The sequence below is a fragment of the Equus quagga genome, chromosome 15 (genome assembly GCF_021613505.1).
Source record: "Equus quagga isolate Etosha38 chromosome 15, UCLA_HA_Equagga_1.0, whole genome shotgun sequence".
Lineage (NCBI taxonomy): Eukaryota > Metazoa > Chordata > Mammalia > Perissodactyla > Equidae > Equus > Equus quagga.
Window position 1 is genome coordinate 76,329,539 of NC_060281.1, and position 16,947 is coordinate 76,346,485.

The 16,947-nt window shown below is 39.1% G+C and overlaps 1 protein-coding gene across 2 annotated transcripts in view; it reads right to left on the reverse strand.

Annotated features, from left to right (window-relative positions):
- The window catches only part of MED13L (mediator complex subunit 13L), a 282,014-nt gene that overhangs the window by 38,963 nt on the left and 226,104 nt on the right, over positions 1–16,947 (reverse strand). For both annotated transcript variants that reach the window (XM_046640123.1, XM_046640122.1), the window contains exons 8-14: positions 16,390–16,555; positions 14,331–14,435; positions 10,028–10,759; positions 8,877–9,102; positions 7,766–7,871; positions 7,324–7,448; positions 4,186–4,285 (exon numbers count right to left, since the gene is read on the reverse strand). In XM_046640123.1, coding sequence (XP_046496079.1) covers positions 4,186–4,285; positions 7,324–7,448; positions 7,766–7,871; positions 8,877–9,102; positions 10,028–10,759; positions 14,331–14,435; positions 16,390–16,555 — 1,560 coding nt within the window. The remainder of the gene's footprint in view (positions 1–4,185; positions 4,286–7,323; positions 7,449–7,765; positions 7,872–8,876; positions 9,103–10,027; positions 10,760–14,330; positions 14,436–16,389; positions 16,556–16,947) is intronic.

The window sequence follows — 16,947 nt, forward strand, 5'->3', positions numbered from 1 at the left end:
GGCGGAGCCGTATGAAGCAGGCACAGTGGCCTAGGTTCCACAATCCAGGTGCTCCTCGCACAGTGCTGCTGTGGTCAGGTCCCCTCCTCCCTCAGGACCTCAGTTCCTTCATCTAAAAGGGAAGGCTTGACTGGATGTGTGATTCTCACCAGGCTTTCTTTCTTTCCTTTGTTTATGAGGTGAGGGGAAAGCCTCCACCATATGGAGGCAGAAGACAGGTGAGATCTTCTGGATCAGATGACCTTCACCACACTTGCTAGTTAAACAACTATATCATCCTGAATAATTTGCCCTCTCTTGGCCTCAGGTGCTTATCTGTAAAACAAGGGGAGGAAGAGGCCAATAGACAGGGTTTCGGATCCCACTTCTCACTCCCATTAGAGAAGATCCACTTCTATTTATTTTCCGTAACAGGATTCTGCATGAGACTGCATTAGACAAAATGGTACCTGCCGCTGTTAAGAGAAAGAAAAAGAAAAAGAAGAAAATCTAAACCCCCAAACTGTTCTTCAAGGCACCGTTTTGCTCTGACACTACTGTACCCTTACAGAACGTAACAAGTCACAAAACTAGGGAGACGAGACAAGCCCAGCCCAGCCAGAAACTACCAGAGAACCAGTAGAGACACTAGACAGTTCATAAATTCTGTGGTGGAAGAACAGGTCTTCAAATGCAGCAGGAACCAGATCAATAAGTTTTCTTTAAAACAAGGCTGAAGACTTAACACAGAGTTAGATTACACTTGAACTACTTCCATTACCTTTAACCTCTCGCCCCGTTCCTTTTCCCAAGCCAAAGAGCAGCTACTAGTCAACTTTAACATAAAATTAATCTGTAAGTATAATATTTTAAACTATGACTTTCATAAAATCCTCAAATTCATATTACTTTATAGATCTTAATCACCCAGTAGATATTTGGAAAATAAAGAAACTATATAAATTCTCTTTGAGTTAAAATGACAATGAATTTAAACATAGCCATTCCTTCACTGACAAGTATTCTGGCTATGGTACAAAATTTTACCAAAAAATTATTTTATGAAATTAATTTTAAAATTTTCTCTAAGAAATGTACTGGGGCATTTTTCACTTAGGGCTACTCAACTTCTTTGATGCTGCCTAACACAGTTACATATCTCAGTTTTCAAAGCCTCAGCTCCTTGATAATTTTATCAAAGGTAAAAGAGAACACAAAAAAAGTACAGATGAAATGAGATTCCACTTGCAGAGATTCACTTCAGAAAGTGGTCTTCACCATTTCTATTATTAAATAGTCATGCGCCACACAACAAAGTTTCAGTCAATAACAGACCGCGTGTACGAGGGTGGTGCCATAGGATTGGGACACACAGCCCAGGTGCGTAGTAGGCTATATCTCTGGGTTTGCGTGAGTGCCCTCTATGATGTTCGCACAATGACGAAATCACCTAAAAACGCATTTCTCAGAACGTATCCCCGTTGTTAAGAGACGCATGACTGTATTTTTAAGGAAGACTCAACCTCTAGCTTCAATTTCCTCATCTGCAAAATGGGAATATCATCTACCCCATTTTTTTGTGCAAGTTAAATGAGATATCTATGCACAGAAGTGAACACTTTGCCATGTACATCTAAACATTCAGTAAATGATGAAGTCAGCAATAATCAGTCCTCACTCCCAATTTTGGTCTGACTGGAAAAAGATGGAAATGCTGTGAAGTTACATGGAATTTCTGAAAAGAGATGACCCCAAATAAGTTTTGAGATGAAACAAAGAGAATTGGACTCAAAGTAGGTAATGCAGAAAGAACACAGAAACCCAGAGAAACACTCTGGTCCTCCAAAACAGAACAACACGGCTTGCCTGTTTAATTTTCTTGCTAAAAATGGCTAAAGTGAGGGTGGGAACAGCTACCAGAATGGACTGGAGTTGAGGTGTCTTGCCTACAATGCTCCACTTACTTATGTCCTGCCCATCCTTCCAGATCCACACTGCACTTTAGCTGGGACTCCTTAAGGACACCAACTATCTCCTGTCCTGGACTTCAAGCATTCACGCACAGGACTGAAGCCCTCCCACAGAAGCATCAGCACTAATTTCTCCAGATTCTCCTCGCCCCAGGGCACCTAGCAGAGTCCCTTGCAAACAGTAAGTGCCCTTGCAGAATAAATAAATGAAGCCAACTCAAATGCCCAATTTTTGCATTTGGCCTCCTCAAAGACTCATGCTTCAAAATCACATGCTTTCAAAGACAAAAATTCATAAGCAACTGGTTAGTAGTAAAATCTAAGAAAAACACTTCCGTTTTTATTATTATAACACAATACTACCTCAGCACAGACTTGATGCTACACTAAACCTCGCTGTCGCGGCATGCTGCTTTCTTGATTATCACATACACCAATGAACGGGTTTGGACCTATGCTATCCAACACAGCATCCGTTAGCCACACGTGGCTGTGGAGCACTCAAAATGGGGCTCGTCCAAACTGAGATGTGTTGTGTGTGTAAAACATACACCAGATTATGAAGAGTGAGGACAAAAGAAGAATGTGAAATATCTCAATATTTTTTATACTGATTACATGTAAAAATTACAATATTTTGGATACATTAAGTTAAATAAAATAGATTATTGAAGTTAACTTCACATGGTTCTCTTTACTTTTTTAATATAATATTACAAAACTCAAAATTACCTATGTGGCTTTCATTTATGGCTCACCTTGTATTTCTACTGAATAGAGCTGTTCTAGACATTAAATTTTATAGTATGTCTGTCTTTCCACCTCAACATACAAGAAAGCTGCTGCAGAGATGAGCACTTCTTGCCACATTTTCATTGCCTTGTCTCAGGAGCAAATATTATGTATATGACACCACACACACATTTACACATACATACTTTGTACACATTAAAAAGATCCTCTTAACTTTCGTGTATCTGTATTTTCCTGATGCTAATATTTTTGCTATACTTCAAATTCATTAACTTTTATAACCTGTACTTTATCATAAAATTGTGAGTAGCTTCTTCTTGAAACAATTCCTTGAATAAAAATGAGAGAAAGAGAGTACGTCATATACATACTGGGCTATAACACTAACTAGCAGGACGGTTTGTGAGTGAATAATCTTGGATGAGTTATCAGACATTTTAACATTTAATATCTCTAAGTATCACTTAATGTCAAAAAGGGCAGAGGATTAACTGATTCAATACAAAGGAAAAAATTCATTCATCTGACCTATTCCATATGTAGCTACTTTAATACTGTTTCTTTTAATCTGCGAGTTCTATGTTTGTAAAATTCTGCAGTGCAGAGTAATAAAAAAAGAAAAATGTTTAATTAAAAAAACTACAGCAACTGGCTGGCCATCATTATTCATTTTCATACATGTCATGCTTGAGAAAGCTCTGCATATTTTACAAAGCTATGGATCCACTCAAGCTGTCAAGATCCCATCTCTGTATACTTCACACTTCCACATTGGAGTAAATCAGCACTACATTTATAGGTTCATAAAACTTTTCGACTCATCCCTGTGACACGGTGGTTCTTCCCCTCAATTTGTTCTCATTACCAGTTGAAGTTAATGAGAAGGTATTAAAGAATGATTTGCAATGGAATTATGTTTCTGTTTCAGAGTATCCACAGAAGCTACCCTGACTTTCTTTTCTCTTATAGAATAATGTGGTTTCTTAGGGTAAAGGGTAACTAGAAAAAAAGAAAGTTTCTCCTCTTGCCAGCATAATTAATAAAACCAAAAGGAAACACAAAACTTTTGGTATGAATTGAACAAAGGACCACAGAAAACCAACAGTCATTATCCTTGTGTGAATTAAATGTATGGAAATTGACACATTTTAACACAAGCTTTTATAGTGGAGTATCGCTCTGAAAATCACTGTGCAGTATTTATCCTACTAGGAAAGGGCTATTAGAAAACCAAATCTAAAACACGTTTTTAACCTTAAAAGTTAACTCTTAATTTGAAAACAAAAGGAAAAGGAATTCAAATGAAGATGCTCTCTTAGCTGCCTGCCATCTTAGGAATACCACCTTATAATAAGTTTTAATTCGTAGTTAGTATTCTATTAGAAGGGAAAAAAAGGGGGAATCTCAGATAAGGCACCACTGAGTATGACACCATTTTATGTAGGTTAAAAGTAGTATGCCAAAGCTCAATTCCTTTTCTTACTTGGTGGGTAAGGAACAGCAGCTCTTCCATCCTTCCCAAGAGGCCGGTCTTCCGTCCCAACCGCAGGCAATTTTGACGAGCGCAGTGCAGGTGATACAGCCTTAGAACAGATTATTATTATTAAAACAGAGTAACACATTTGTACATAAGTAGGGCAGTAGTCAATTATTACTCAGTGTATGCCAACCTATATTTTAAAGGAAAGATAATTCCTTACGTAGTGTTTACAGGTCAACTTCTAGAAATAACAGCAGACAGTGAAACAAAGGAGATGGCGACCAACTTATCAAGTATGAGTAATCGAGTGTCTCCCCTTTTCACGGATCTAGTGGGGGCAGACTGTGCCATCCAAGCAGAGTTTGCAGACCCTAACAAATCTTCCCTCTCGGCTCATTAGAGAAGTAGTCCCAGGGATATCATAATCCCATTAGGGCGGTGCCTCCAAGTAGTAACTGGGTATCAGTCTGCCTTTCCTCGTGTTTGGAAGCAAGCAGCTAAAACAAATGATCTCAAGGCCTCCCAAACTATTATTCTTTTACTTTTCACCATAAAAAAAAAATCTGCTGCTGCAATTTCCACAGTTACTGTTCATCTTCATACAAAATAATCTTATCTCATAAAATGATTGAAATATATTGAGATTTTTCTTCGATTGGTTATTCAAAACAAATTAGGTACCTTAATAGGCAAGATTACCTTAAGAACTCAAGTGAATTGGTGGCAAGATAAAGATAAAAAAAAAAAAATGATTCTCACAAGTAGAAGGCCTTGTATTTATGTCATAGAGTTGAAATGTAGAAGTCGATATGTAAAATTTCATCTCAAAGACATTTGGGATGAAAACTTGGACAATGGCCTCCCAACTCCAGTTACTAGTAAGACGAATTAGCAAAACGATTCTAAGGTAAACTGTTCCCTTGATTAAATGCCAGGCTAGAAATCCAAGTAAAGAAGAAACCATTTCAGAGAAATGAAAATTAGATTAAAAATGTCCAACTCTCCCTTGCATGCTAACATTATGAAAAATATATTCAAAAACAAAGTAAGCGTGTCTTCATTGAGCCCAACAGTCATTCATACTCATGCAGAGAGTAGGTAGGAAGGCTCAGAGCAGAGATGATGATCACCAGGGACGGTGGTTGTGAACAGCACAGGCCACTCCACAAGGCTTGCTTCTTTTCTCACTTCTCCCGTTCTACTTGTTGATGCCTTTTCTTTTCACACTTTGTTCCCACCATCACCACCAAAGCATCTACCCTAACCCTCAGGATCTTTAAAACCAGTCCTAGATAATGCTTGGCTTCACACAGATAGTCAAGTTCAAAAAGGATCTCCAATGCCTGGATCAACAGTAAGGAAACCTGTCATTTCTTCTACTAAAGTTTTTCACATTGTCCTGTCCTTTTCCTTCATGCAGCCACTGCCTGAATTCAGGTCTTCATGTTTTAATCCAACAAAATTTACCAAAGAGTACTCCTGATTCTGCGTACCAGATTGATAAAAAACAGCACTCACTTCTACCACGTCAGTTCCACACTTAGCAGCCTTCAGGGTAACACATTTCTAGTGGAGTTCAAAGTCCAAAGCCTTTAGCATGGCCAAAAACCTTTCTAGCCCTATCAATCTTTACCCACCATCCAGAAAACAGACCGATGGCCTGAGCATTATCCCCCAGAGCTCAGCTAGCTAGTCCATTCTTGTTGCTTAACCAGGCTCCAACTAACGTCCCTCTCCCGATTCTCACTAACCCAGTCTTGCCACATTTAAAGTCAAATCCATTCTTCAAGGCCATTATGATCTCATCATCTTCTAAGTACTTATAATACTAATGGTATATAATATCTGTTATTTAGACACATTTTATTTTAAAGTGACAATGGGCTTTAGAAATCTGATTCCTACTTAACCTTCAAGCCTTAATTTAAACACTGCTCACTGGTCACTTTGTACTTGAACGTCCAGCATCTTTAGATTCAGGTCAATTACTGCACTCACACCAATAAGTATATTTTTAACTTTTTTTTTTTTCTCTACTCTTTTTTTTTTTTTTTGGTGAGGAAGATTAGCACTGAGCTAACTACTGCCAATCCTCCTCTTTTCGCTGAGGAAGACTGGCCCTGAGCTAACATCCATGCCCATCTTCCTCTACTTTATACGTGGGACGCCTGCCACAGCATGGCTTTTGCCAAGTGGTGCCACGTCCGCAGCTGGGATCCAAAGTGGTGAACTCCGGGCCACCGAGAAGCGGAACGTGCGAACTTTGCTGAGCCACTGGGCCGGCCCCCTATTTTTAACTTTATTTATATGACATCTGTGAGTATTTCAAGTATAAGGGTGGAAATTTAACAATATCTGTAACCTTGAGTACCTACCACGAAGGAACTGATCCTCAAATGATTAACAAGTATATATAAAATGGACGGATGGGAGGAAGGTAAGTACATAAATGAAAGAAAAATAAACTAATAAACTGCCTTCCTTGAAGAGAGGGCCCATCTCACTCATCTCTAGGTCCCCCAGAAATAACAGGCACTTCTACTTGCCCAAAGGTACAGAGTGGGTGAGGAGGACGAGGACACAAACTTCCTGACTCAGCTCAGTGTTCTCCCCAAAAATTCTAATTCTTATGTCACTTTGATCATATGATGCTTTGTATTATTTGACTTCTATGCACATAAATTCTATTTCCCTACTATGATGCCATAATGCTAAACAGTACAGATCATATTTGTATACCTCACAAAATGCAGACTAACCTCTGACTTAATAGAGGGCCAAACCTTATGTGGGTATTACCGCTAAAATCTGAGCTAAAGGAGCCACAGTCATACACTTCTATTAGTCTCACGGTATTTAGAAGGATGTTTTTAAATAAATGTGAAAGATTTTAATATTTACAACAGGAATAACACTAATGAAATAAAGCCCTCAGCAAACAAAACCCAACGGATGTTACAGACTACACTAATAAATTTTAGAATCCTTTCCAAGTATATAAATGCTTCTGAAGACCATTCAGAATCTGAAATAAGAGCCCTCAATTCAGGAGACCAAACTATAAATAACTACTGGAACAGACATAAGTCCTCCGGTTCAGGGAAGTTTTCGTTTCCCTTTGTGTAGCTATTGCAGACTCACCCCAAGTTCGTCGTCATCAGAATTATCAAAGATGTTGTCTAAGTCATGCAGGGAAGGTGCCAAATCTGTCACCTGCGTAAGGCTGCTGGAGCCAGCTCTGCCAGCAGCATTATCCTGCCGGACATCTGTGGGAAAGGAGGCAGAAAGACACAGAATGAGCAACTTCATCAAAGGAGACAGCATGAGGAGAGAACAGGGATCTCAATGAGCAAGACCTGCCTGTGAACTGTTTCCCTATGTTTTCAGTTAAATTTAGAGACAATTATTTCCAAATATGTTTATCAGTTTTGAAAGGAACTGAAAAATGAACTATGAAAAATACATTAAGGATGAGATCAAATTATTGCTATCACAATAAGAATATAATCTTAAATTGAGAAGCATCTCCCTCGCATTTTATTTTAGCAACAATCCAAGTGAGGCAAATAATCATTGTACACACCTGTTTTAGTAGCAGAACTGAAAATAGACATGGCATTTTTCCCATCAGGCACCGGCGTGGAATGACCTGGTGTAGTGACATCCTTGGTACCAAATCCATCCTCTGACTGTGTAATAAATTCAGCCAAACAAAACACATGAACACCAACCCAAAGTGTGGAATATGAGGGAGAACACAAAGAATTAGAGGGTAGAATGGAACTTGTTATGAGCACAAGTATGATAAACCATGGTCTATGCAACCAAAGGAAATAAAAGGTATGTCCTTTCCCTGAATTGAAACAGAACCAAAAACTCCCACACTTTCCCCTCAATCCTCTGAAGTATTCTGAGTCAATCAGCATTTTATGTCTAAATGGTACTGGTGGCATTTGATGATAGATCTGCCACGGTGTTAAAAGCTGCCTTTAATATCATTTTGGAGGCTGAATTATGGTTCAAGCTTTCTGGATCTAGATAGATCTCTGTAAAGGAATCTAAGATGCATTCTCCTAAACTATACTGGCCTCTTTTAATTGTCTTTTTTCCTCTATTCTCAAGAATACCTCTTTAAATGGCCCAGTATTTTAGAATGTTTTAAAATTTAAGGGTAAAGACAGCAGACACCCCCAGTACTCATTTTTATGACGATGAAACCAGTAAAATTAATACTAACACAGTCTAGGAGCAGTGTTGATATTAATTCAGAAGGATATATAGGTAAAGCGCTTGGCACAGTAAACACAGGAAGCGCTCAATAAACAGTAGATATTGTTATCAACATTTTTTCTTTACATTTTGGGTATTTTGGAGTAATAATTAAAAAGAAATAAGTAGGGAGCATAGGCCAACAAGAATTAGCATATGAAAGGAAACATGCACTGTACAAGCTATAGCCTGGAAATATGAGGCTTCATTTATGTTCAGCTGACTTTTAAACAAAGGTGAGCCATGACATAAAAAGGAACAATATGCTGTTCAATACAATAGTACCAAGAGCATGAATATGGGGACACAGCAATCAGGCAAGACTATCTCAAACATTCTGCCTCAAAAAGTCGTCCCACACGTGTTGTACTGACATAGATCGAAACCCACACCATATGCTGGACTCTCTCTATGTTAAATGGTACCTTATTCTTTTTCAGGGAATCTTTCTCTGTCCCTTGTTTGCATTTCTTGTTTGCTGTGAAGATGTATTTTATGTCTCCATCCTCAAAGGTATATGGGTCATTGACTTCTCCCAAACTGTCTCCAGGTTGTTGTGATAGAGGCAATGCGTCAAGGAAGTGGAGTGGCTGCATCTGCGGCTGCTTGTCTTGCCAGATTTTAAACCGTTTGTTAGGTTGTGCTAAGAGTCTAAAAGGGAAAATAAATGACAATTTAAAAAGAAATAAGTAGGGAGCATAGGTCAACAATATCAGCATATAAGAGGAAACATGCACTGTACAAGCTACTGCCTGAAAAATAGGTAAAAAAAATAAAGTAAAAAGTTCGATGTTTAGAAAAAAAGAGAAGCATTTATGACACAAAGCATTTGTAAAGCTTAAACCAAACTTAAAAAGCTAAGATAAAAATTCACCTATACAGAGAATTTCTTCAGAGATGATATTCACAATTAAATAAAACTTAGTAGCCTTTGTCAAGAATCTATGTTTTGGTCTCTGATTCCACGGATTCTAGTTAACAGCATAGATGGGCTCTGAGGACAGACTGTCTAGGTTCAAACTGCATCAGTGTCATTTACTAACCGCATGATCCTAGTTTCTTTCTCAGCTATGAAATTACGGTACCAATGTGGTTGTGAGAAAGATTAAATGAGATAATCTGTGTAAATTGTTTAGAATAATCGGTAGGTCACAAGCACTATAAATATTAAGTATTATTACTAGACACATGATACATGCCTGAATGCAGGCAAAGCCTCCTTAAAGTGTCAACATACCAAGAAGGCACTGACCGAAAGATGGAAAGTCTCAGAAAGCCATATTCGTTGATTAAGAAACAGCAGGCCAAAAGTAAATTAATACTACTGTGCTAAATGCCACAATGAAACCTTTTTATGCCAGCATGTTTAAATAATGACGTGCATTAAACCCCACGAAGAACAAAGCATTTGACTGAAACACTTTCCAAATGCAGAGTGCAGGATGGTGAAGAAAATCCTCCTTCATTTTGGATCTGGAGGTTGAGCAGGGAGAGATGAGGAGGAAGGCTGATGCCCAGGAGCCCAGGGCCCTGGCCTTTCGGCGGGTGGTCAGGTGTGGGGGGAGGGCTGCCTTACCTTTGCAGTGCAGTGCTCTCTGAGTTTACCTCCATTTTGGCATCACATCTCTCACCCTGGAGCTCTGGAGGCCGGAACTCAGCATCGTCAAGGGGTGGGAGACGATAACTATGCCACCACTTATCTGATGACTCTGGGTTCGAGGGCCTAATCCCACAATATAAGGCTGTCTCGCTGACCTCTGCCATCAGAGGCAGTCTTTGGCCTACGAGGACAGTTCTGTCATCCAGAGTAGACAATTGCTGGAGTTCTAGCCCATTTCCATAGAGGGCTGGATTCACAGGAACAGATGGTGGGTCCAAACTCTCCGTTTCCTGACCTCGTGGCTGAGGGCTGAGTGTTGGTGGCAGAGGGGAAATAGGGGAATGAGGTGAATCCATAGGATTCAGATTCATTTGCTTGCTTGTATTTCTGGAAGGCACGGCCATTTGCTTATCATACTTCCTACTGCTAGACACCTCCAAGGAGGAGTCTATCCCTGCCAACCCTAGCTTCTGTCCCGCTGTGTCTTGTTCCATGCATAACTCTTCGGCCACGGAGGGCCTATGGTGAAATGGTATCAAGGGTCTCTTTTGCAACTTGTCTCCCTTTTCCTGTCTTTCTGTTGTTTTGTGCTTAGAAGAAGCAGGAGGTGGTAAAGACGAAGACGATGATGGTCCTGCACTGAACCCTGGTTGAGATATTGTGGGAGGTCTATTGGGTCCTACTGCACAACGTTTTAAAAGTTTATGCCTGAAATGAGAATTAAAATGAAGTCAATACAGATAAAAATAACTGTATCATTATAACCTTACAAAAGAGATGCCTCTGACAAGCTCATGTCTTTTTAAGCACACATTAGATGCACTAATACATTGAAAAGGACTCTCGGTGTTTACACTGCTAACCCTTACAAAAATACTGATTTTAAAAATCCCCAAATCCTTCAAATTTGGTGAGGGCCTCAGAGAATCTGTTCACATCGCATCTTAAAACCAAGAGTAATGCGATCATCTACCAAGAAAAAGAGAAAAACAGCTTCCTATTTCTATTTTACAACATTCCACTAACTCCAATATAGAATGGTTTATAATAGCTTGTCGTGTTGTATATCAGGAACAAAGCATCTCTTCCCTAAAGTGTGAAACTAAAAAATTAGGGTCAATCCTGAGAACATTTAAGAGGATAAATATGCTAGAAACCTTATATGCCACTATTATCAAAGAAAGAAGGGATAGGGCCAGCCCTGGTGGCCTGTCAGTTAAGTTTGGCGTGCTCCACTTCAGAAGCCTGGGTTCAGTTCCCAGGCATGGACATATACCACTCATCTGTTAGTGGCCATGCTGTGGCAGCAGCTCACATATAAAAAGAGGAATATTGGCAGCAGATGTTAGCTCAGGGAAAATCTTCCTTAGCAAAAAAAGAATAAAAAGAAAAGAAAAGAAAGAAAGAAGGGATAAAATAAAAGACAATTTGGATCTTACAGACATACATTAAAATGAGACAAGTAAAAAGGTCATGAGTGAATATTATAACACACATATACACATGCATTTGTACTATCTAAGCAGGAATAGCAAGTTTGCTCACATTCTAACATACTTCTTGGCAAGCGTGGGTGTGAGAAATTGCTCAGTAAGGGCCCACTAGATGATGCCAAGGTTTAATCTGTGCAACAAAGTTATATAGCAGGTCAGCCAGTTCCTCCCAATATATAAATCATTCCCAGGGAAAAATGTAGGCTCTCCTGCCAGTGTAGCAGTAACTCTCTGAGGCCACTAGGGTGACATTAAATTACTGCTGCATTGCACTAAATGATGCCCAGGTGGGCAGTAAAAGGGATTTGTGCGGCATAATGGTATGGTTTAGTGGGACAGCAGGATGGCCACTCTGCCCCATAAGGCCATTAAATAGTGTAAGAAGTGGACCATTCCATAACGGGTTTGGTAATCCTGCAGCAGATAATCTGAAAACACTCTTGCCAAAGTCTTTGCTACTCTAAAAGAAAAATCATGACTTTGAAGAAGGTGCTACTGTCAATAAGGCAAAAATTGTGCTTTAAATCAGCACAGTAAGAGATGAATGTCTCGTGAAAATATCTCAGTTATATCTTCTAAGGGTGCTTATTTTAAAACCTAAGCTCTAAAAGTCTTTTACATAAAACTTGTTGATATAGATTTTCTCAGAGAGCATTTAACCACACCAGTCTTTTGATAGATATGTTATGGTAGCCTCTTCAAAGCAAGGACTGTTTGCAAAGTGGATAATCTTATAAAGTCATTTTTTCACTGTATTTAATGACTCAGCTACATTGTAAAATGGTTAGAATTAGGGATACGCCAGTAAGTAATGGACTATCATTGGAAACCTCTGAACAGGTAAGGGAGCTCACTGAAGCAGGCAGCAGGAAGATCAGGGGGAGAAGGCTAACTATGTGGGTGGTCCAGTGTGGGAAGGAAACAGAGGTAGGGCCAAATAGTGTAGAAACAAATGGTGACTAAAAGAATGAGGAACATAGAATGTCTATGATAGACATTTCGAAGGAAGTCACTGTGAAATGTAATAATAACACTGATCTAGAAAATGAAGAAAAATACATGATCAAGTTTCTAGACTGAGAAGGGAAAGTTGTGATAAAAATGACTGCAAGAGTATCTGATTTATGAAGAAACAGACCTCTTGATATTAAAGATACTTCTTAAAGGTACCCCGAAAATACAAGACTGGAGTACATGTGAGAAGTCAAGTCTAGAGATAAACATTTGGAAGTTAATGGAATGGCATACATAACTATAAAAAAGACCTGGAAGTACAGGAATTTGGTGAAGAAATAGAGCAATAACTCCAGAGGACGAAAGAAAAAGTGTCATTTGTTTATTTACACTTCAGGTAAAAATAATTCAAGGTAGCAAATAAAAATGTGATAGAAATCAGTAAAAAGGTTACTTTTAAAAAGTGAGAAACTCTGGATTAAGAGCAGGAAAAATAAGATGAAGGCACAAGTGAAGTTAAACACACTAAAATTTTTATCCTATGCACTTCCTAAAAGTGGACCATAATTTGGCTGTGAGCTGTTTAGAAATCCATGTTAATAGAAAAACATTTTTTGTCATACAATTTACAATGGCCTAGAAACAAAAGCAAAACAGGGATTCAACTGGTATCCCACACCTATCCCGAGACTAGAGAGAGATTCTCACATGTTCGGAGGGAGGACACTTAATGAGCAAATGACTTCTTCAAAAACACCCTCCTTGAAAAATTGATCATGAATTTCATTAGGCTGATACAGCATCTATCAACGAAAAGCTTGCCTACGAAGGCAGAACTTGATAGAAGAGAATCAACTGAAGGGGCAGGGAAGGACAGGAAGAAGGTATCAAAACTGTTGCGTAAGTGTACAGACATATACAAAAGTTAGCCTACATTCTCAGGGGGCATATGACTGCCTCCCTACCCCGAAGCCAGTTCCTTAATGCCACATTAAGAACTCCCCAATCTAAACTAGAGAAATGAATGGCCAGCTTCTAAATGTACCTATCTCAACTGAACTTTTTATAAGTATTGAGCAGTACCAAATGTGAAAATGCAAACTCTGGAAGCAAAGCTACTCTAAGTGATTCATGCTGATGAGTAACCATCACCACAGGCTCTAACAGTCAGCTGAGCTGGGGGTAAGGCTGACGTACACTGAAGAAATCTAAGAAGCCTAATGAAAACCCATGACAATAAGGTTCTTTACTATCACAAGGAGTTTAAGTCAAGGGAATACCCACCGAGGAGTGCAAAACTTTTCTACGCAACGCAACGTGAGGTCCTACTCAAATATCAAAACGAATGAGCAGCCATTTCAGCTTTTAGTTTTGTGACCAAATGCCTGCCTCGGTCACCAAAAGACACCCGCACCAACAACAAAGTGTCTACGGAAGGTCTATTTAATCAGAACTCTACTAACTCCAGCCAACTTGTTTAACATCTCCCTCTGCTTGCACATTAAGAGGATCTAAAGACACTCATTTAAAGGGAAAGACACTGTCTTGCCAAACCGATGCCTTCAGTTTTGAAGTGGGCACCCTGAAGAAACTTGTGGGAGTGATTTGGTAACAGGGCCAGTTGTCTAAAAAAGCTCTTTCTGAGTCTTGCTAATAAGACTGTATCATCTGCATATAAGAAAAGACCAATCTTTTTCTTCACTACTAGAGGAGGAAGAAGATTTAAAACAAAACAAAATAACGGGGAAGAAGTGGTCTGATAGGCCAGGAGACAGCCAACCAAATGTTCCGCCATTCTGGTCGACCACTGTTCTGCCTTTTCCCCTACCCACCGAGAGCAGGAACAGCTGACTCTTTGGGTTGGATCCACAAAATCCCAAGTAGCAGGATTGTTAGCGGGCTCTTCTTCAAGAGTTGGAGTTGACATTTGGCTCCTCCTAAAAAATGGTTAAAAATGTGACTTGCATAAACATGAGATAATATTTATACCCCTGGGGGAAAAAATGTTAAAAACGAATACATTTTACATAGCAATGGTATCCTGTTGATGTATAGTTCAGAGCAACTCAGGGGGGAAAAAACCCCAATTACTTGTTCTATACACTAGAAGAAGCAGGATTCAAAATATTTTTATTTAAGTTTAACATACACGGTAACACAGGTGGTACACATAGCAATTAAAACATCTGGCACTATTAGTTGTTGCTTAAAAAAAGTCTCCTAAATTTTGTAGAAGTAACCTCAATTTTTAAAAATTATCTTTTCACAGCATCCATGAATTATACGCCCTCACATAGACTGCTTGAATCACTATTAAAACTCCTATATTTATCAGCATTTAAGGGCAGCACTCCACATTTGTAATGTGAACTAAAAGACAAGAAATAAAAATAGCTTCTCCAGGTCACTGATAATTGGGAGCAAAAAGCAGCTATCTATTGTTACACGGTGAAAACAAGAGCACTGGGCAATATTTCTGTACTGCCGCCTTTGCTACAGCTGACACTGCGAAGCGTTTCAACGCTGGCTCTGCAGGGAGTGCTCTTGCTCTCCACCCTCCCCTGCCTTTCTGGTGTCTCACTTTCCCATTCTGTGGCGCTGATAGAGAGGCTGGGGTCTATTAGAGCTGACGGAGGTGAAAGGTTAGCAGTGATAAGAATCAAAGATGGTAAATGAAAGGACAAGAAAAAGAAAACGTTAACTTGGAAGTTGTCTAGGCATTGCAGATAGAAGTGAAAAATATCTGCACAAATTATTCTAAAGGAAAGGATCATTTTAAGTGACAAGAGATACCTTTTTAACTCTAGAAAGTGACGTATGATTTTTCCATTCTATTTTGGGTTTTATCTACTACATCTTCTTCAGCAGCCTATTCTAGAATTCATTCATTGGGAAATAAATATTCAGTATGAATTTTCTAAAGCTATGTCCAAAGGACAGGTTTTAAATCTGTACATAAAAATTTGAATAATGGTCACTTAAGAAACATTTAATTGACTTCTAAATGAGTGGATTCTTAGCAGTTATAGACAAGAATGTCCACATTTATTCTGTCCCAGAGAATCAAGAATCATTTGTTTACCTGCATCAATCAAGAAAGTGCACATATCAGTCATATTAAAACAGATAGGAAAACATGCTGAATATGTTTACATATATCTTGATAAGTGGAATAGCATCTACTGAGTACTGTTTTTCATTAGCATTCACAAAATTAAAATAATCACCAGCAATCTCTTAGAATCAATTCCCCCGCTTTTCTAAAAATATCTTAAGGAAGGAAGGAGGGAGGGAAGGAAAAGACGGGAAGGAAAGGAAGTAAGGGAGGAAAAGAAGGAAGAAAAGACAGGGAGGGAAGGATGAAGAAGGGGCAGGAAAGAACATAGTTTCCCCAAATTAACAACCAGAAGCACAGCAGCTGGTGCACACCCCTCTTACTGCCAGCAGTTCAGTTCAGAAACGTACTGTCAATGAAAACAGAACGTGGTAAACCTGAAAATATGGCGAAGAAGGGCATTTCTCTTTGCATGTAGGAAACATCCATAAATTGGTGCACAAAGGAAACCCAAACCCGCTGATTACTATCTTGACGCTCAGCGTGAATTTCTGAGCCACCTGTGCTAAAAAATGTCAGATGAACTATGATCTCCATAGAGATCTGAAGACGATCAGGAACTTCCAAAATGTCCTGAATAATCAAATCAAGTAAAGTAAACGTCTTTATTTTAACATCTTTGTTCTGAATTTTATCTTATTATGTTCAAAAAGATGAAATACCGATCCAATGACCAGGTTTGGTCACACAATAATGTAATCTGATTGATCCTCTTCACATAGTAATCAAAGAGATGGTTACTAAACCATGATCCAGACATACTGCAAAAAACCTACTTGGACTGGGTTCTGTTGAGGATGCATTCCTTCCAGACTCGATGGACCATGTGATTGTGGAGTTTGGGAGGAATCTTCCCCGATCTCTTTGGACTGTGCATAGTTATCATCCCCCCGTCTTGGGAACCGAGGTGACTGAGCGCACTCTGCATACCTCCACTCTCACCTGAAAAAGAAAGACGTGGAACGTCAGAGTTTTCGCAAACAGTCTTCTAGTGCACAGACTGCCGGCTTATTAAACACAAACATTTCAATTGTTGAAACTCATATGCATGTAGCTTTGCCCCATTCGCTGGCAACAATCTGTAGCTATGAGTACATGTTGTTTCAGTCCATTTTTTTCCTAGCACTTTGTATGACTCTCTGTGTTCTGCCTAAAAGAGTTAATCACATCAACACACACACACCCTCACAGTGTACCCATACACTACTCCACTGGTATTGAAGACAACTTCAACGGAAGGCTTCATACATCACAATATTAAAGATGGAAACATGCGTGATTGTTTTAAATCCCAATGCAATAAATATCTTTCAAGGCAGTAGAAAACAGTAGAG